Source organism: Xiphophorus maculatus, chromosome 13 (genome assembly GCF_002775205.1).
Source record: "Xiphophorus maculatus strain JP 163 A chromosome 13, X_maculatus-5.0-male, whole genome shotgun sequence".
NCBI lineage: Eukaryota > Metazoa > Chordata > Actinopteri > Cyprinodontiformes > Poeciliidae > Xiphophorus > Xiphophorus maculatus.
In genome coordinates this window covers 13,718,201-13,736,955 of record NC_036455.1, presented here as the reverse complement: position 1 = coordinate 13,736,955, position 18,755 = coordinate 13,718,201, and the positions used below count along the sequence as shown (strand labels likewise).

The 18,755-nt window shown below is 38.7% G+C and overlaps 4 protein-coding genes across 5 annotated transcripts; 3 read left to right on the top strand and 1 right to left on the bottom strand.

Moving 5' to 3' along the window:
* The first annotated feature begins 85 nt into the window (after positions 1–85).
* Positions 86–1,327, top strand: LOC102228693 (fatty acid-binding protein, liver-like). Its single transcript, XM_005817280.2, has 4 exons — positions 86–321; positions 380–552; positions 1,060–1,149; positions 1,242–1,327. Exons 1-4 carry the CDS (start codon positions 255–257, stop codon positions 1,290–1,292), a joined length of 381 nt encoding a protein of 126 aa, XP_005817337.1. The 5' UTR covers positions 86–254; the 3' UTR covers positions 1,293–1,327.
* A 1,034-nt stretch (positions 1,328–2,361) lies between these two features.
* srsf10 (serine and arginine rich splicing factor 10) lies at positions 2,362–8,256 on the top strand. Of its 2 annotated transcripts, none has more exons than XM_023345265.1 (6): positions 2,362–2,548; positions 5,372–5,635; positions 6,054–6,160; positions 6,241–6,412; positions 7,093–7,146; positions 7,393–8,256. In XM_023345265.1, exons 2-6 carry the CDS (start codon positions 5,487–5,489, stop codon positions 7,601–7,603), a joined length of 693 nt encoding a protein of 230 aa, XP_023201033.1. In that variant the 5' UTR covers positions 2,362–2,548; positions 5,372–5,486; the 3' UTR covers positions 7,604–8,256. The 2 variants fall into 2 exon arrangements, with proteins under 2 accessions (XP_023201033.1, XP_023201032.1); XM_023345264.1 differs by lacking the exon at positions 5,372–5,635 and adding an exon at positions 5,133–5,237 and having other exon boundaries at positions 6,057–6,160.
* A 1,500-nt stretch (positions 8,257–9,756) lies between these two features.
* Positions 9,757–13,252, top strand: LOC102218540 (gap junction alpha-9 protein-like). The gene is made up of 2 exons (XM_005802865.2): positions 9,757–9,820; positions 11,726–13,252. The coding sequence occupies exon 2, from the start codon at positions 11,744–11,746 to the stop codon at positions 13,250–13,252; it is 1,509 nt and encodes a 502-aa protein (XP_005802922.1). The 5' UTR covers positions 9,757–9,820; positions 11,726–11,743.
* A 1,516-nt stretch (positions 13,253–14,768) lies between these two features.
* On the bottom strand, positions 14,769–18,145 carry LOC102233075 (c-Myc-binding protein-like). The gene is made up of 5 exons (XM_005802837.3): positions 18,040–18,145; positions 17,689–17,761; positions 17,210–17,258; positions 15,047–15,179; positions 14,769–14,971 (listed from the first exon to the last, which is right to left on the bottom strand). The coding sequence occupies exons 1-5, from the start codon at positions 18,052–18,054 to the stop codon at positions 14,909–14,911; spliced, it is 333 nt and encodes a 110-aa protein (XP_005802894.1). The 5' UTR covers positions 18,055–18,145; the 3' UTR covers positions 14,769–14,908.
* Between the last annotated feature and the right edge of the window lie 610 nt (positions 18,146–18,755).

Here is an 18,755-nt window from a genome sequence, read left to right as displayed (position 1 = left end):
CCATTTATTTATTTCTATTTTTGCCAAGTTTGGCAGGATTGGTCCTCCATAGAGGAGAACATACAAACTCAGATGTCGGTGTGGAAAACGTTGGTAAAAAGTGCAATAATGACGCATGTTGGACTGCTGGAAAGCTCTGTCCTCAAAGGAAACGCCACTGACACACAGCAGGGAGCCAAAAGTCCCCAACCTGGCAACCCGCTGCTGATGTTACTTTGACTATAACCTCTGAACGCACAACACAACCAGCAGACATGGACTTCAGCGGCACCTGGAAGGTTTATTCTGAGGAAAACCTGGAAGAATTCCTCAAAGTCATTGGTAAGAAGACGATTAAAATGCACTTTTTCCCCTACATGTCCTTAAACGCATTTTTCAGGGGCGCCAGAGTTGCTGGTGAAGATGCGTAAAGATGTGAAACCAGAGCTGGTGATCGAGCAGAACGGCAGAGACTTCACCTGCACCATAAAGACTCCGTTCTGCAGCCGCGTCAACTGCTTCACCGTCGGCAAGGAGTCAGAAATCTGCGCCCTGGACGGCAGGAAGGTCAAGGTGAGCCAAACCTCCGCCTGCACGGACAAAACAGGAGAAATAGAAAGAGAAGAGTTTAAAAGTCAAACATTTGCAAGAAAAAAACTCCAAAACTTTTCTAGAGTAATCTCAGAAATGTTGTAGAAGAAACAAGAATATTTCTGATCTTGAAAAGTGAAAAAATTGGTTGAAGAAAACCTGAAACAATTTTAGATTAATCTCAGAAATTTTTCGTAAAAAACTTAGGCATTCCTGAGTTTCAAAAATATTCAACTATTTAAACTTTATCATTTCTAAACCCCAAAAAATGTCTGAGTTTTCTTGCAAATTTTCCACTTTTTCCACTCAGAAATTTTTAGTTTTTTCCCTAGAAAATTTCTGAGTTGTTTTCTGGTGGAAATTTACTCCTTTTTTGTTTGTTTCTACATTTTTCCTGATTCGCTGTTGCATACATCAGATCTGACCGAAATGTATTTGCAGAAAGCTTTCGGATCCGTTTATTTATGCCTTATTCCCGTTTCGACGCAGTGCACCGTCAGGGAAGAAGATGGGAAGCTGATCTGTGAGACGTCAAAGTTCACATCTGTCCGAGAAATCCAAGGGGACGAAATGATCGATGTGAGGAGCCAACATGAAAATAAATCAGAGATTAATTGTTCTTACTTATATAAAGTTATGTTTTTTCTTCTTCTGTTTCCGTTTTTCTCCAGACGATCACAGCTGGATCTGTCACTTTCATCAGCAGAAGCAAACGAGTCTGATCAGCACATAAATAACCTGAATAATCTCATTTAAAGCCACGAGTCTTTATTTTGATCAGGAATCTTGCAGAATAAAAGATATACAAAGATAGATGTGTTGTGTGCAGTTTGCTAAACTCTACATTCATTATCTTTCAGTAATAAATGCTCCAGCAGGTGACTTGGGGACCATTCATTAACAAATTATCCATCTTGCAATGAATGGATAATTTATGTCATATTTTATAATATTAAGTGTGTTTTATTATTGTTTCTTCCAGTCAAGGGAAGAAACAATGTCGCCCCCTGCTGGTCAGGTGGAGTGAATGCTGCAAGTCGACTACTTTAAAATGAAACAAACAAAGCTTAGCCTGGTGGGGGACAAGTAAAGCCTGGAGGTGCGCCAGGCTGATAAAACACTGGGCAAACCTGGCTTCTGTCTGTAGTTCTAGTCGGTCTCTGGGCTGCTCTTGGTCCGATTCCCCACTAGGAGCCGATTCCCAGCAGACCGACCGCACTGGAGACATGAAGCCTCTGACGGCTCCTAGGATCTCTGGGACACTCAAACCCCTCCACCACGATGGTGTCAGCCCACGGAGGGGAAGAATCAGAAACAGTTTAGCTGATCTGGGCCATTACTGGTCTGGTAATTAGACCGGTAGTGGTGTAACACAAGAGCTTGGTCTAACTCTCTCTGGTGTTGGTGTGGCTCCAGTTAATACCTGAGGGTGTTAATTAGTTAATACTCTCATTCAATACCTGAGGGTTTTAACTGATGTAAAATGGCTGCCTTCAATCAGCCTGGTTCTGGTTCTGTTGGTTTCTTCCTGTTCCTTTCCTTACAAACAGAAATTTTAATCTGAATTATTGAGTTTTATGACGTTTAAGATCTGTAAGTAAAAGGCTGGCAGTTATTTGTATAACACGGAAAATTTACGGGAAAATACTAATACGGGAAAGAGGGATAACGGGAGACTTGATAGGTTGTTTCAAGCCATTTGCAGGATCAGTTCTTCATAACAAAGGGCCAATTTGGGGTTATATCATCAAAGACCGGTGGGGGCGCTGTGCAGATTGTGGTTGTGTGAAAGAAGAAGAAGTAAACGGCGCTCTATAACTGCGCAGTCTCTCTACTGGTAGTTTTTCCGTTGGGTTGGTTTTGGTTAGGATAAGATTTGGGTCTTTTTCCTTCTGCTGATTGTGTTTCTGTGTATTTCCGGATACATGAGGCCACCGAACACGTCTCTGTTTGTCCGGAACATCTCTGATGAGTCCAGGTGAGTTTTCAGGAGCTGATTCAGGTCCGGGCTAGCGGCAGTTAGCTGCACGTTAGCTTAGCAGCTAAAGATAGCCGCGTGCTCACGGACTAAAAATAAACTAGCGCGGACTTGCCTGCAAAACAACTTTGTTTTCAGACTTTACATGCTGTTAGATTGTGACTTACTGTATTTAAAATCACCCCTATGTTGTTTTAACTAGTTTTAATTTGAAGTGAAGCTAACAAGCTAACATGAGCTGATGAACAATGGTTTGTGAATGTTTCTGAACTTAGAATCTGTTGGAACTATTTAAACGACTCATTAAAACTAGCAGCACTTTGGGTCAGAACCAGAGGTGAGTGCAGTACCGAAATATTACACTTAACTGAGGGTAATACTACCTAAAGATATATATGTATGTATATATATTTTTTTTTTACTAAAGTGAAAGTAAAAAAAAGTCGCCCATTCAAGAAATGTGGGAGTAAAACTGTCTGGTAAAAACCGATCATAACACCAGAATTAATATTTTAAAATAATGTCACCATGCAAACAATTATACATTTATGTGCAAATTCTTTTATTTTAAAGACTAAAATTATCTAAACGGTTCAAATAATAGCAAATTAACACATTTTAAGCAGAAAAAAACACTTTCTAATCATTTATTTATATAAAACTTTATTATATAAATAATAATACATTATTTATTGTAGCAGTAGTTTTATGTTATAAGAGTAATATATTTTCAGTGATAATATATTGTATTGTATTTTCTAAACCTCCAACAGTTTGAGCCGATAGTAAATAGAAACAAGAGGTCTCACTTTAACCTAAATGTAGATACATTTCTGGTTTAATTATTATTCTATATTCAGCGGACACTATATTAATAATATTCCAGTCAAAGGTATGATGTATAAAACTACTTCTAAAAGTGTTTTTTCTTTTCAAATATTAACTCAAGTAAATGTAACTAGTTACAACCCACCTCTGGTTTAAACTAGTAAATGAAACATTATGACTGAAATTGGCATTTTTTTAATTCTGTGATAAACATCAATATTTCTCTTACCTGGATTTTGAAATTAAACCCACTAAAACTGTACAGACTAGTTTAGTGTTGCAGCTGGTGGCAGATTTTGTGTGGAAACTCCATCAGTTACTATATTCTTTAAAAAAATTAAACGTGTCAATTACCTTTGAAATGTTTTTTGTGAGAAAAATATTAGTACTATAATTAAAGCTACATGTTGATTAGCAGTAGCTACTCATGAATAATTAAATTTAAAATGAAAATCAAACGTCCTGTAACCTGGTCAGCTCAGAATTCAACTTGAAATGTTTTTATTTTCTGATTGTTTCTCAGGAATGTTTGGTTTCACTGATTTATGTGGTTTTGGTGATTTGCAAGGAGCGTTCAGGTCTAAAATGAACACCAGGGGGAGCTAGTGATGGCATCTGGAGCAGGCAGTTATCAGTCTGTCCAGTTGAACTAATAGTAATAATAATGTTTTATATTCTTTTAGTAAGAGGTGTAATAATACCGGAGCATCATAAGATGAAGGATTCACAATATTTAATTTTTTTGTAGATATACAATCCCTCCAGTTTGTCATGATTCCAGTTATGAAAACAAAAATCAAAAGATCCCTGCATTTTGTTTTCATGCTGAAGCATAATAGTCAGATTATTTTATTGCTAAATTTTTACATAAATGATCAAAAACATATTAGGTTGAAGTGATTCTAACTAATAATTTCTATTTGCATGATTTATTGTTTTTTTTCTTTCTACAAAATACTTTATGATAAAAGTTTCCAGTTTGGTGTTTTGGTCTCAACTAAACCTTTTTATAAAGCATAGCTTTGTTTCCATAAACTTCATAATTTATTTTATTTGTTGTTTCTGTTGTTTTATTTATTTATTCAGATCTTGTGTTAAATGTTCATTAGAAGATAAAGTTTATTGATCTTTGAGAAAGTGAACTTTCAGTATTAAGAAATGATCATTACACTAAATGGTCTAAAGAAATATGATAATTTATTGCATTAATTTCTGTGACAGTTTTTCATCCAGCAGAATTTGTTGCGACAGGCGTAAAACATGCTGTTCTTGGAAAACATCATTTGGTTCTTTGGGATTCAATCTTATAAAGTGTGATTTGTGACAGAAAATGCACTTAATCATATTTTCAAACTTATTGATACTCTTTTATTGATTAAACAGTGAAGTAAACTGTTAAAAATCCCAACAATCCGTTCAGCTTCAGGGGTTTTTAACACCATTAATTGGAGTTTATGGTGCGAAGTGAAGGTGTTTCATTCCAGACGAGCCAGCTCCTTGCAAAGCTCATCACCTGCATCCAAACCAAAGTCTGACCTTAAGCAGCAGAGTGTTTTTCTGTATTGATTTAAATGTTGAAACGTTTGTTTAACTTGTTTTAGACGCTTCCTAACAGTTAATTTGAGGAGAAGTGAATGTGTTAACCTGCAGCTGTGATGTCCAGCTAGTTTAGAGCTGCAGTGAGCAGCTGCTCTGTAGATGATGCTGCAGCAGAATGAGCCATCAGCTGAGTCACGCTTGTATTTGCGGTGTTCAGGCCTGAGGATTTGCGGCGTGAGTTTGGCCGCTATGGGCCGATAGTAGATGTCTACATCCCACTTGACTTCTATACACGACAGCCAAGAGGATTTGCATACATTCAATATCCTTTCCCAACGCTAACCGCTCACTTCTCTCTGCACAGAAACATCTGCTCTCTGGAGTTTTTCTGATTTTATTTCTGCTAAATATTCTGACTGAATATCTAACATTGATATTTTTCTGTTATTGCTTCAGAAAATGTAAAAGCATCCGGTTGTGGAAGCAGCCACAGAGTTACAAAGACCCGTGTAGAGTAGCTGTAAAGACACAGAGCCCAGAGGGAGGGAAAAGGTTGAACAGAAAGTAAAGCATGAAGAGGAAAAGGGAACCAAGACAAAGCTTGGAAATGTCGGGAAAAGAAAAGAGGTTTAAGAGGAAAGAGCAAGCAGGAAATCCAAGTCTCTCTGGGAGTCGGTTAAAGAGTGTAAAGATCAAGATCAAAGTCAAGCATGGCCAAAGGTAACAAGTCCGAATTATTTTGTATCCTCCCAAAAAAACAACAAAACAAAAAAAACAACAAATCCGTAAATCTGACACCAAAAATCAGCTGTTTGATGCTTTTTAATTTTGGTCAAAACAATCTGCTGATAATGTTTTATTTTTTATATATTTATTGTCCTGATCCTGAAACGCTTGCTTCATCTTTTATCTCTACAAAAAAAAACCCAAAAAAAAAACCCAACCAATCAAGTGTTTGTTTTCTCACTTTGCCTCTTCCTTTTATCTGTGTCATCGTTTTTGACCTGGTCAGTTAAAGTTCATGTTCTGTGCTGCCTTCATATCCTGACTCTAACGTTCCCAAACCAACCAGCAGATCTGGAAATGTTCCTGTTTGTTTTTCAATCCAAAACGACAAACTGAAACCTTAACTGCTCAGCATATTTGAGGATGTGAGAGACGCTGAAGATGCTCTGCACAGCCTGGACAGGAAGTGGGTCTGCGGCCGCCAGATCGAGATCCAGTTCGCCCAGGGAGACCGCAAGAGTGAGAGTCCGCCTTTCCTTTCTGTCCCACTTTTAGGGAACTGGTTTTTATTTTATACACTTCCTGGTTTTCCTCTCCAGCTCCCAACCAGATGAAGTCGAAGGAGCGGCGTTCCCCGGGCCGATCTTCTCGCTACGACGACTACGAACGGGACGGCTGGCGCAGGAGATCCCGCAGCCGCAGCTACGAAAGATACCGATCCCGCAGCCCGTCGTACGACCGGCGCCGGCGGCGGTCCGAGAGTCCCAGAGAGTGAGTCGAGTTCAGCTCAGCAGCAGGACGACTGCAGCATGAAAACATTTGCTCAGATTCATGAAGCCAAAACTGCACAAAAATAAACATTTTACATTTAAGATCATCTGGACTGAAAGACCCAGGAATATAAACTTGTGACTTTGAATAAAGTCATAAACATTTTGGTCATTAGCAGATAAAAATCAATTTTTTTAAGTTTAATCTGATCTAATGGGGCTGAAACAAGTGATTAATCAATTAGTCAAATAATCAATAATCAAATTTCGCAATCGATTAATCGTTAACTGGAGTTTACACTCAAAAAAGTCAGTTTGCTGGAAGAACAAAATATTCAGCGCAGGAGTTAAGTCAAAACTGTAAAAACCCATAAACATTTTAAATTTCTGATCAAAAATATTTGGTTGTAAATCAGTTCTGTAAAAATCTTAAGTACATTTAACTACCCAATTATTAATCATTTAATCAATAAATAATCCCCCTTTCAGAAATACATTTTACTGATGTTAGAAGAGTTTCCTCTGCCACAAATGATCAAACGTTAAATAAAGGAATAAAAAGCCGTATTTCACATGTTGATTTTTAAAATTAATATATCCACTTAAACTGTGTCTCTTCCCTCTTTCAAGGAAAATTCCTGAATATTCTGGGTGAAAGAGTGACATTGTTTTATTTTTAAGATCTCGCGGACGGATGTACGGAAGAGGAAGAAGCAGAAGCCGTGAAGACGACAGGTGAGCTTCTGTCGGTTTTATGAAAACCTGTTACAGGGGAAAATTTTGAGATTAATATTCATTTCTTTTAGAAAAACCATCAAAATTTGAGTTTCAAAAGTCAAGACATTTTTGAATTTTGAAAGTCAAAATTTATTCCTTTTTTGTCATTGTAGATGTTTAAAAAGTAATACATTCCCACTAAAAACTCAGATATTGAGATTAGTGTCGGATGTTTTTGAGCCTGGTTGGTCTGTGTGCCTGCAGGTACCGACAGCGGCCTCATAAGGAGTCCAGGCGGAGGTCCCGGTCCCGCTCCGCGTCGCCCCGGGAGGCCATGAACCCGGCGGCCGCCTCCCACTACACAGAGGAGCCGGCGCCGCCGCGCCACGCCCCGTCCCACTCCAAGTCCCGCTCCATGTCCCGGTCCCGTTCCCGCTCCCGCTCCTGGGCCGGCCGGAAGTCCGGCGGCCGCTGACGGGCCGATCTCCTCTCATATGAATGTGATGCCGTTTGTAGGAAGCTCCCTGTTTTTCCAGGCCTGCGCGCCGCTGATCCTTTTGGTTTTATAAAAATGTTTCTGTCTTTGTTTTTCTCCCAGTTGGAATATAAAACACTGGTTGGTGTGTTTTGCGGTGAATTTGCCGCGGTTCAAATGTTTCTGATTTTTCTTTGCTAAACTAAAACGTTCAGTATTTGCTGCTAAAACCCAGCAGGTGTTTTAATCCTGTTCGCCACGCAGCTCATCGCAGCTGATGCAACTGACGCTCAGTGATCAGAGTTTAAATGTGAGACACGACGGCGTAGCAGAGCCATCGCAGGACGGAAACAAGAAAAGTAAATTTACAATAAAAATGTCAGATTTGATTTTAAAAACAATTTTTCGCTCTTTTTGTTGGAAATGTACTTTTTTTTCTCCATGATTTCCGAAGGCCCTACTACTCTGTCATAGTAAGATGCTCAAAGTGTTAAACCTTTTTGTTTTTATGGTGTTTTTTCTAGTTTCTGTTCCCGGAGGAGCAGTGGTTCCTCGTTTACTCCATTGTCCCTGCATGTCTTTTTCTCCCCGTCTGTCTTTATTAGGAAGAAACTTTTATTTTCAGTAATAAATCGACAACATTCAATACCAGATCTCCTGTGTTTGGCTTCAGTTTGTGAACTCCTCCCCTGGGAGGATCCGGATCCGCCGGGAGAACCGTCTGTTGGTGTCGGATCTGCCTGGAAACGGGATCAAAATGATCGATTTCCTGTTGATGGAACAGCAGCCGGAGGAAGAATGAAATTAAAAACATGGGCGGCCATGTGTGAAGTCCAACGCGTCTCATTGATCCGCTGCTACAAAATGAACGTGCAGGTACTTCGTCACTTCCTGTCGCAGTGGCGGGAACCAATGAAATCCTGACATTTCCTTTATGTCCCGCCTCCAGCCGGACAGGCGCGTCTCAGTGAAGCAGAACTATTTTAATCAGAAAAGTAGAGATTAGACCAATTAAAGATGTGATAATAGAGAAATCATTCGGCAAAACAACCACGAAGACTTGACCGGACAAAGAAAGCCGCTGCTTAAGAATCTCCATAAGTTGGAATATAATGAAAAAGTTTCATTTTCGTTTCTCATTTCCAAAACTCATATAGATCCATGACTTTAATAAAAAAAAATAATTTCATAATATCTACAAAGGCCACGCTAAGAAAATAAAAATAAAATCACTAGAATAATTAATATTACAAGAATTAAGTCAAAACTAATACGAAAAAGGTCACATTAAGGCAAAGTATTAATAACACAAAGTCACAATAGGACTATTTTTCTGGTATTTTTGTTTTATTCTTGTAATATTACTTTTCTCGTAATTATTGACAAATTTTCTTGCAAAATAATTTTTTAATCCAAATTGGATTTTCCTTGTTAAATAAAAATGCTTTATTTTTTTCTTTGTATGGCCCAAATACTTCGTTGTATATACATTAGAGACAAAGAAACAAAACAAAATTAAGACAATTTATTATAGTGGAAAAAGTTAAGATAAAGTTGAGTGGAAGAACAAAGTGTGGTAGGAAAACATTGTTAGGAAGTTTCAGAGCATTTCATGCTTCTTTCTGCTGACGGATTGTGTTTTTATTTCCTAGCAGGACTTGGTACCGACTCACAGCACTAATGGGTTTTTACACTGAGAGCCAGAATCAGAAGAAACAACTCTAGATATTTATAATCTGTTGCTGCATCATGGCTAGATGTTGTTGGTTTTTTTTTAATAAACTGGTTTTTTGTTTGTTTGTTTTTAAGAAATCCAAATTAGAAAAATTTGCCAAATGTGAATTTTGCGTAATGGGCCCCATTTAATTCACGCCAGAGTCTGGGTTATAATCCAGGTCAGAGGTTCTGTCAGGTTCTGGTTTTCCACCCATTCGCCTCACCTCAGACGAATCAACCCGGTTCTGGGTCTTCTGGGTTCAGCCAGCAAATGGCGGAGCTGCTGCACAGTTTCACCTCTGCTGACCTGCAGGCGGTCGGTTCGTACAGCTGGAGGGAAATGGCAGCAGAACGGGCCGCGGTATCGATCGTTTGGGTCCTGAACAACCAGAGCCGGCAGGGATCGATCCGTTTTAGTCCGGTTCTGAACCAGCACACCGACCCATGCTTCTCTGCACACATCAGCAGCGGGATTATTATTTTTCATATCGAGGATGAGCGGTGAGTTTCAGTTAAGAGTTGATATTTTTAATATTGCAGATTTAGCATTAAACTGTTTAAAATACAGAGACGCTTTTCTGTTGATATTTTCCATCTGCTTTTATATTAAACTATTTACATCATAGTTGATGTAAGAACGTTACAGGTTCTTATTAGATCTCCGCATGTTTTTGACCTGATATTCTACATTTGGTTAAAGCTCTAGAGATTTAGACCAATAAAATCAGAGCAACGCCACAGCATTGATTGCTGTGTCAGTTTCAATTATCGTTTTCTCAATGCCTTGTTCATGAATGCATTCAAATGATTAAGTTCATAAGTTGTTTTATTATTTTTTTAAGTACCACTGTAATGTGAGGTAATTTTTAAATATCCCCTCTGTCCTGGGAACACACTGTGATTTCCCAGGATTTCTTATTATTAATATAACTTTTTAGAAGGAATGTTCTGTGAAGTTATTAGTAATTTCTCTACATGTAGTCAAACACTATCGTATCGAAAAGACCTTGTTGAAAACGGAAGTGGATTCTCCAGCTGGTGGAAGCCAACGGCTCTGTAACGTTACAAAGCCAAAATAAACAGCAATCATTTCGACTATTTAGTCTGTCATAAGAAATAAAATACCTAAATATTTTCACAATGTTGTTTATTCATTAATAAATGTCAGTTTCAAACTAAATGTCTAATTATGCAAAATATTTAGCTCTTAACTGAGTATTAGCTCTGACGTAGCTAATATGCAAATTCACTTGCCGATAACCGAAAGTGGACTACCAAAATAAAAGGTGGGTCTGGCATTGCTAATTTCAAACTCGTCATCGTTGTTTACTGCAGCTTTTATTTTGATAGTCAACTTCCAGTTAGTAGTAAGTGAATTTAAATATTAGCTCAATATTTAGCTATGAGCCAGTGTTTGAGAAGGCCTTTGTATAGCATAGAGCTAACTATTTAGCACACTAATTAGTTTGAAGCTAAGTAGTTTCAAATTACACATTTAATGCAGAAACTAAATATTTAGTTTGCTTATTAAATATTTAGAATCTGTGAGATTTATAAATGAATGAATAACATGGTGACTGTGAAACATGAACCCCCATTTTTTCTCTTTTGACAGATTAAACAACTCAAATTACTGCTGGTATCAATATAATACATTATAAATGTCACTCCGTACAGCAAAGGTTTCAACTAACTTTAGCCATATAAAATGACAAAATGTTCATATCAGTAAATATAATGCTGTTAGTTGACAGGAATCGTCTACAATTTCACAAGAGGGCAATGTCACATTTGGTGCCGTGTTATCCAACCAAACGTCCATTTTTCTATGATGGTTGAGGATGTTGGCTGCATCCATTAGTTACGACCCATCAGTCCTCTCTTGGTCCACCAATAGAAGACTAATCTTTGAGTATTTGTTGACCTGCCACCAATGAGCTCACAGTGTTGCGACATCTTTCGACTACAGGTAAAGGAACTGACTGATAGCTTCACAGAGCCTTACTTCAAACTGTACTTCACTCCACAGAGGTCCATGGCAGTTGAGGCAGACATCCGCCATGTCTGCTACTTGAACTATCCAAGTGAATTGTGGGAAATGAAGTTATGTGTCATCAGAAATGTGGGCAACTGGTATGTTAGACTATGAATTCCCAACTGTACGATCACAGAGTACACACAGTGAGTTTTAAGTGACAGAAACTGACCAGTGTACAACTGTTCATCTCTGAGAGTCCATAAAAGGCATCGATCAGATTGTGCCCCTTAGTGGAGTTCCTATTGACTTATCCACATTGTGATATTTTAAACTTGTCCATGTGAGCAATTGATGTACGCTCACAGTGTGTACCTTTTCAAGTCTTATGTGTTAACAATTCTAAATGTGTGCTTCTCTACCAATTCCAGTCCTGCTAATGTAAAAAAATGGGAGACTGGAACTTCCTTGGTGGGATCTTGGAGGAGGTCCATATCCACTCCACCATGGTAGGCAAGATCTGGCTTACTATCCTGTTCATCTTCCGGATGCTGGTGCTGGGTGTGGCTGCTGAGGATGTGTGGAACGACGAACAGTCGGACTTCATCTGCAACACGGAGCAGCCTGGCTGCCGTAACGTCTGCTACGACCAGGCATTCCCCATCTCCCTGATCCGGTACTGGGTGCTCCAGGTGATCTTTGTGTCCTCGCCCTCCCTGGTGTACATGGGCCATGCCATTTACCAGCTGCGCGCTCTGGAGAAGGAGCGACACTGCAAGAAGGTGGCGCTGCGCCGGGAGCTGGAGGCTGTGGATGCAGAAATGGTGGAGGTGAAGAGGAGGATTGAGAAGGAGATGAGGCAGTTGGAGCAGGGGAAGCTGAACAAAGCCCCCCTGAGGGGTTCGCTGCTGTGCACCTACGTAGCTCACATTGTCACTCGCTCAGTGGTGGAGGTCAGCTTCATGACAGGTCAGTACATCCTCTACGGACACCGCCTGAACACGCTGTATAAGTGTGAGAGGGAGCCGTGCCCCAATGTGGTGGACTGCTTCGTCTCCAGACCCACGGAGAAAACCGTCTTCATGATGTTCATGCAAGCCATTGCCTGCATCTCCCTTTTCCTCAGCCTACTGGAGATCATGCATCTGGGCTTCAAGAAAATCAAGAAGGGCATCTTGAACTACTATCCTCACCTCAAGGACGACCTGGATGACTACTACGTTAGCAAGTCCAAAAAGAACTCTGTTGTGCATCAGGTGTGTGTTGGAACTTCAGTGGGTCGCAAGAGTACAATTCCCACTGCTCCCAGTGGATACACGTTACTGCTGGAGAAGCAGGGCAATGGACCCAACTACCCCCTCCTCAGTGCTTCCTCTGCCTTTGTCCCAATTCAAGGGGATCCCGGTGCAAAGCCGGAGGGCCACAAGGACGTCAAGGAGGGAGTGCCAAGCCCCACGGAGCAGAACAGCAACTCCAACAACACCAGCAGTGAGACACGCTCGCCTCCTATGGACAAACATGACGAACCAGAGGATCTCTCCTCACCCCACCAAGATGACCTGGAGTGTGGGAGATCAGAGTACCCCACTCTGCCAGTGGCAGACACCTCCTCCTCCACCACGTTGTCGGGCATAGCAAGGAAGACACGGCGGCTCAGTCCACCGTGGAACTGCTCGACGGTGGTTGAGGGGAACTGTTCAGACAGTGGAGACTCCTATCATGGAAACAGCAGCATGAAGCTCCGCAGCAGCTGCGCCGGCCCCAGAGCAAGGATCGTCTCCAAGTCGGACACGAAGAGGCCGAGCAGGTCCCAGAGCCCAGACTCTGTGGGGGAACTGAGCTCAGCGTCTCGACACAGCCGGGAGAGTAACAGTCCTGTCACTTCTTCACCGAACCGAAGGGTGTCAGCGGCGAGCAGCGGGAGCAGCAGACGAGCCCCGACTGACTTACAAATTTAATTTAAATGTGCTAAAAGTCCTGATCCAATCCTTTATTTATATTTTTCTTCCAGTCAGAAGTCTCTAAAATCTTTAAAGTGAATGCAACAGCAGTCTTGATCAACAGTTCTTCAAGATTTCTGAAGGTCTTCTAGAGTTTTTCTGTGGAGGTTGGTTTGATTTCTGACTACCACCAGAGGAATATTTTTAAAGCCTGCAATTCTGACCCAAAATTAAACTCTTAAACACAAGGGTTGTTTAAGAGTCTTGGGTTCAGATTTGTTCTTTGGGCATGTTGCTCCAATTTGTCAGCTTAGTCTAAATAAATCACTCGAATATCAGGGTTTAAAAAACAGAAGACAAGATTTTAGTGCCAACTAGGTAATTCCCAATAGCTCTTGATGAAAGCATCGACATTCTGTCAATGATCAACTGAAGGATGATGCATTCCTCTGTCGGGTCTTTACCAGATTACTTGGGGGTGTTTACCTGAGGTGTTTAGTCCTCTTGTTTGTTTCCTACCTTGGTTTGGTTCATTTGTGTAGATGTGAACACAGCAATCAAGACTTTAAGTTAACAAACTCAACTGATTTAGACCAAAGTAAACAAACTACATGTGTGAAAACACTCTAAATCTAAAAAAGCCTGGGTACCAGAACTGGATTGAAACTAAGGGATCCAAAACTCAAAGGAGATCCTTGGAAGACCTTCAGAAAGCCACAGTGGACGATAAACTAAGAAGCTTTTCAAGATTAAAGGAAAGTGTTGACTAAAGGCCTCAACAGACACAACTAGTCCTCAACCACTTTAAAATCGATCGCTGCACATCACTAAGAGATTACCGTCTTGACGGCAGAGAAAAGTTCAGACCACAACCATAGAACTTTCTTTTTTTGTACCATTTCCAGGTCAGTTTCAGGCCAACAGATCGACTTGTAATGATTCAGCTGAACACAGGCTGACGGACCGCAGGGGAATGGAAAACCAACTCATTGATCTGTAATGTTTCAGGCACCATCGCACAATCATTCAAACAGACACTTTCAGTTCAGAGGTCTGGTCTGAATTTATCCAAACTCGGTATGAACACTCAGAAATAAAAAACAAAAAAGATGTTTGCTTTGCTCTGGACAAGTTTTCTGTTGTTTTTTTTATAGTCAATGTGAAGCGAATCCACTGTAACAAGACAGTTTGTCCTGTTACAGGGTCTTAGCGCCGTCAATCACCCTCTGTGTGGTATTGCTCATACCTCTCTCCTTCTCCCCCCTTTGCTCTCTGTTACACTGCAGTTAGCAAAGCATGCTGTGACTGCTAAGGCCAGTTAGCATAGCCACTGATGACATGGGATAAACGGTTTTCCTGTAACACTAAGTTTCCCAGGATATCATTTATGCTAGGACCGCCTCTGGTTCCAACACTAACATCTTGTCTGATTTTGTTTTTTTATTGTATAAATATTATTTTTCTACTTAATGCTCAGAGAAACAGCTGGTATCTAAAAGAATCTAGTTTTATGTAAAAAAATTGCGACGATGCAAACATGGCAGAAAATAGTTTTATTCGGGAGCAGCAGCTGGTTCTTATTTAACACAAATCAACAGTCTGTCTTCACTTCACTGTAATAATGAATAAACAAATACATTCTATACAAAGAAAATGACAACTTTAATGTTCTTTTTATACCACGCCCTCCGGCTGCTGTGGAGCTCCCTCTTCAGGCAACGGCTCATACTGCAGCAACTGCGAGACGAGGAGGAACGGGAGGTTAATGTTTTCAGCTCTGGACACACAAACATCGACAGCCGAGCGTCTCACCTTGTTCCTCAGCTCTTTGTTCTCCTCCATCAGCAGATTGAACTTCTGCTGTAGATCGGCCAGCTCTGTCTGCAGAACCTCAGTGTCGGTCGGCTCTGCACACACCAAGCCCCCCAGGTGGAGCTTTATGTAGCTGAGAAGCTGGTTAAGGTCCAGTTATGAGTCACAGCAGGCTGAGGAGGTTTAGGAGATTACGACTCTAAAAAAACCATCTGAACTAATTTCAAACTACAGAATAGATCAGAAATGCCTTTTATTGTCCCTGTAGTGCAAATAGTTGGAACAGTTTTGCATAAATAAGGTTTTATATGCAGTGCAGTGTAGTGGTATTGAACAGTTTTAACAGCAAATTATCAGAGATAGTAAAGATAATGTTTTATTATCTGTGTAAATGAAAAACAAACTTGAACAAACAGACATTTGAGCTCATAAAGTTTGCAGCTTTCTGACCTGAGAGTGTAAAAAATTCAATTTGTCTGAAATTAGTTAAATTCTCTAGAAATAAAACTAAGAGTTCAAGAGTCACAAGAAGATTTAGTTTTTCCCATTATCATGTTGCAATAAGCAATAAATCAATCCATCGCATGATAAGTGAAAATGAGCTCAATCATTTTCATTTGCATGATTTATTGTTTTTTTCTTTCTACCAAAAACTAGATGACAAAAGTTTTCAGTGTTGTGATTTGGTCTCAACTAAACATTTTTAAACTTCATAATTCATTTTATTTGTTGTTTTTGTTGTTTTGTTTGTGTATTTTGGTTATTTGAAATGCTTTGAAGTTCCAGTGTTAAATGTTCATTTAAAGTTTATTGATCTTTGAGAATTATGCCATCACCATTAAATTACTTGAAAATGGTCTCAGAACAACAATATTTTTGTTTATTGCAAACATTTCTGGCACAATTTATCATCCAGCAAAATTTCTTTCTGTGAATACTATCAATTAAATGCAACTGGAATCAGACGAGGCTCGGCGATATTCCTTGAAAATAAAATCTCAGATTTCTTTCATATCAAATCTAATTTCCACTTTTAATCAGTTTACGTTTCCCAGAATTAAATTACAACTGAAAGAATATATATTCAGAAACGTTACCTTAGTCCTCCCACTCTGGGAGCTGACCTGAATTTAACGTCTAACTAAATACAAGCTGCAAAACAAGATGGCCGTCCTGGGAAAGCTGATGTAACTCTGAACCACATAAGCCCAAGGAGCGTATGATTTTCCATAAATTAAATCTTCATCAACAGAAATTTTAATCAATCAGTAAAATTGATTTACGGTCCAGCCATAAATCAGATTTTTTGGTGAATGGTCAGATGTGATTTAATGTAAAATAACTTTGTCTGTTGGATATTTTTTATGCATTTGGCTGAAATTAATTCCAGATATTTTCAGACATTTGTCCTTTTATGCAAACTGACTTTGATTAAACGTCTGTTTATTGCAGCCACACTACTGAATAAGTACTTCACAGAACTCCAAACACTTTTAATTCTTTGGTTTAACTTTTATATTTTTAAATAGTTTTTTTTTTTTTATCTTAAAAGCAGAATATTTCAGTCTTTTGCTCTTCACTGTATGCCGTTAATAATAAACCCTCCCAAACAGATATTAGCAGAATAATCCAGTTAAACTTGATACACAGGAAACACACTGCCTCTCCTGTTTCACAGCTCTGCTAAATTTGTTTAGATAAATTACTTTTCAACAGGCAAATAAATACTTTAAATACTATTTTAAATCAGCAACGTTGCAGGAAATTAAGCTATAATATTCCTCAGTACAGTTAAAAACAAGCTGAACATCAGAGTGGCAGCGCCCCCTATTGGGTTATAGAGAGATTAGAATGACTGGGTAAATGTCTGGCACATTGTGTCCCAAATTAAACAAAATTTGTGTTAGAACAGAAAAAAATGTCTTTAAATTATAGAATTTAAGATCCAATCAAACAAATCTGTTATTAAATACAGTCAAAATGTGAACAGTGAACATAAAGACAACAACTCCAAACGTTCTGGGCAGGAAATTATATTTTCCTTCAAGTTTGACTAGAAATAACCGTCATGGTTCAGGCAGGAGCAAAACCAAGTCTCATTTTAGATATTAGAATATAAATACAGCATTTAAACAATATGTCATTTAATTTAAAAAAGGATACTCAAGTGCATTGTCTGGTTTGTCTGGTTCTTCATAAAGAGCCACAAGCACTGCAAGATAGAAACGGATAAATCAACACAGTACTGAAACCTACATGTAATAACATTTAAATAAAGCTGAAAGTTTGTTCAATTACACAAATGTGGTGTTTAATAAACTGTAAAGCTTTGTTTTATTTTTTGTTAAAGGTTCACATTATATTTTGGTAACTGTGTAAATAAATTCATAGCAATTTGTTTAAAAAATGTAATTTAGAACAGAGATTTATTTTTAATAATTTCTGCCCAAACGGAGAAGCTAAATTCATGTCAGTATATTATTTTATATCAACACAGATAAAGCTGTGAAAGGAAAATGTTAAACAGAATGATATTATTTTTAAAGTTACAAATCATAACATCTGTGTTCTTGCAGCAACTTTCGTGCATGACTGAAGCAGTTAAACTAAGTAACAGGTGACTGAACTTCCTGTCCACTCACCGCTGGTTAGAGAGTCCAGAACTCCTGATTTCTCCAAGTATCTCCTAAACTGTTCCCGCTTCGATTCTGGGGCCTAAAACAAAGAATCAAAAAAGCTGTTGTAATTCAACGTCAAAATACGTTGAATTACCCCGGTTACAGCAGCTCCAGGGGGTTTATGTTGACATAAAAGCTGAATATAAAGCAGGCAGGTCTCGTGGTGCGTTCACGACCCAGCTACACACGATGCTAACCAGTTAGCTAATGCTACATTAGCATAAAAATGAAAACATAAACAAAACGTAACAATGTAAAAAATATATATACATATACGTATTAGCGATAAAACAGAGGCTCCCGGGATTTACTCACCCTGAAGCTAGCCATAAATGCTGCTAAAATTGTTTGGTTTAAGGTGGCAAATATGAGACAGTTCCAAACTGAGCCGCAACCGTTAGCCTGTGGTGCTAATCCTTCCGCTTACAAACAAGTGGGCTGTTGCCATAGCAACACCAGAAAACAAAAACATTTTTTTCAAAAATAGATAAATAGAAAATATAACATTAAAACTGGAAGAGAAAAGTGGGTAAAAGCTTTCAGAGTTACTGAAATTACGGAAGTATTTTTAAGAAATGTATTCATGAAAGACATTAAAATGTGATTAAATTTATGATGTAACGTTTTTAAGTCTAACTGCAGAAAACGATATACTATGAAAAACAGAATAAAAATTATATTAAATATATTTATTATAATTGTGTTTTAAATTGCTGTAAACAATAATATTCGAATATTTTCAGAAATATTGAGGCATTAAAAAAAATCAAGCAGCCGAATATTTTCTTGTTATATTTCGCTTGCTAAATGCTTTCAAGTGTTGAAATACACTTTAAAAAGTCAACTAAAACGCAGCAAAAACTTTAAATTGTGACGATTGTAAAGAGAGTTCACGAGTCATTTGAAGACGTTTTATTTTCAAAATAAATGAGAAAATACTACATTATTAAAACTACAAAAACACCGCTTTAATAATTTTATTTATTTAAAGTGTGTAGTCACGTGAGCACAAGGAGCCAATCACAAGCGTC

Coding starts and splice junctions, on each gene's coding strand:
- LOC102228693 (XM_005817280.2), top strand. CDS start 255: ATGGACTTCAGCGGCACCTGGAAGGTTTATTCTGAGGAAAACCTGGAA. Junction 322..379: donor AGAATTCCTCAAAGTCATTG/GTAAGAAGACGA, acceptor CGCATTTTTCAG/GGGCGCCAGAGTTGCTGGTG. Junction 553..1,059: donor TGGACGGCAGGAAGGTCAAG/GTGAGCCAAACC, acceptor GTTTCGACGCAG/TGCACCGTCAGGGAAGAAGA.
- LOC102233075 (XM_005802837.3), bottom strand. Junction 17,259..17,688: donor TCTGGACTCTCTAACCAGCG/GTGAGTGGACAG, acceptor TCTATCTTGCAG/TGCTTGTGGCTCTTTATGAA. Junction 15,180..17,209: donor AAACCAGACAATGCACTTGA/GTATCCTTTTTT, acceptor CCAGCTTCTCAG/CTACATAAAGCTCCACCTGG.
- srsf10 (XM_023345264.1), top strand. CDS start 2,496: ATGAGGCCACCGAACACGTCTCTGTTTGTCCGGAACATCTCTGATGAG. Junction 2,549..5,132: donor AACATCTCTGATGAGTCCAG/GTGAGTTTTCAG, acceptor TGCGGTGTTCAG/GCCTGAGGATTTGCGGCGTG. Junction 7,147..7,392: donor AGAAGCCGTGAAGACGACAG/GTGAGCTTCTGT, acceptor GTGTGCCTGCAG/GTACCGACAGCGGCCTCATA.
- LOC102218540 (XM_005802865.2), top strand. CDS start 11,744: ATGGGAGACTGGAACTTCCTTGGTGGGATCTTGGAGGAGGTCCATATC.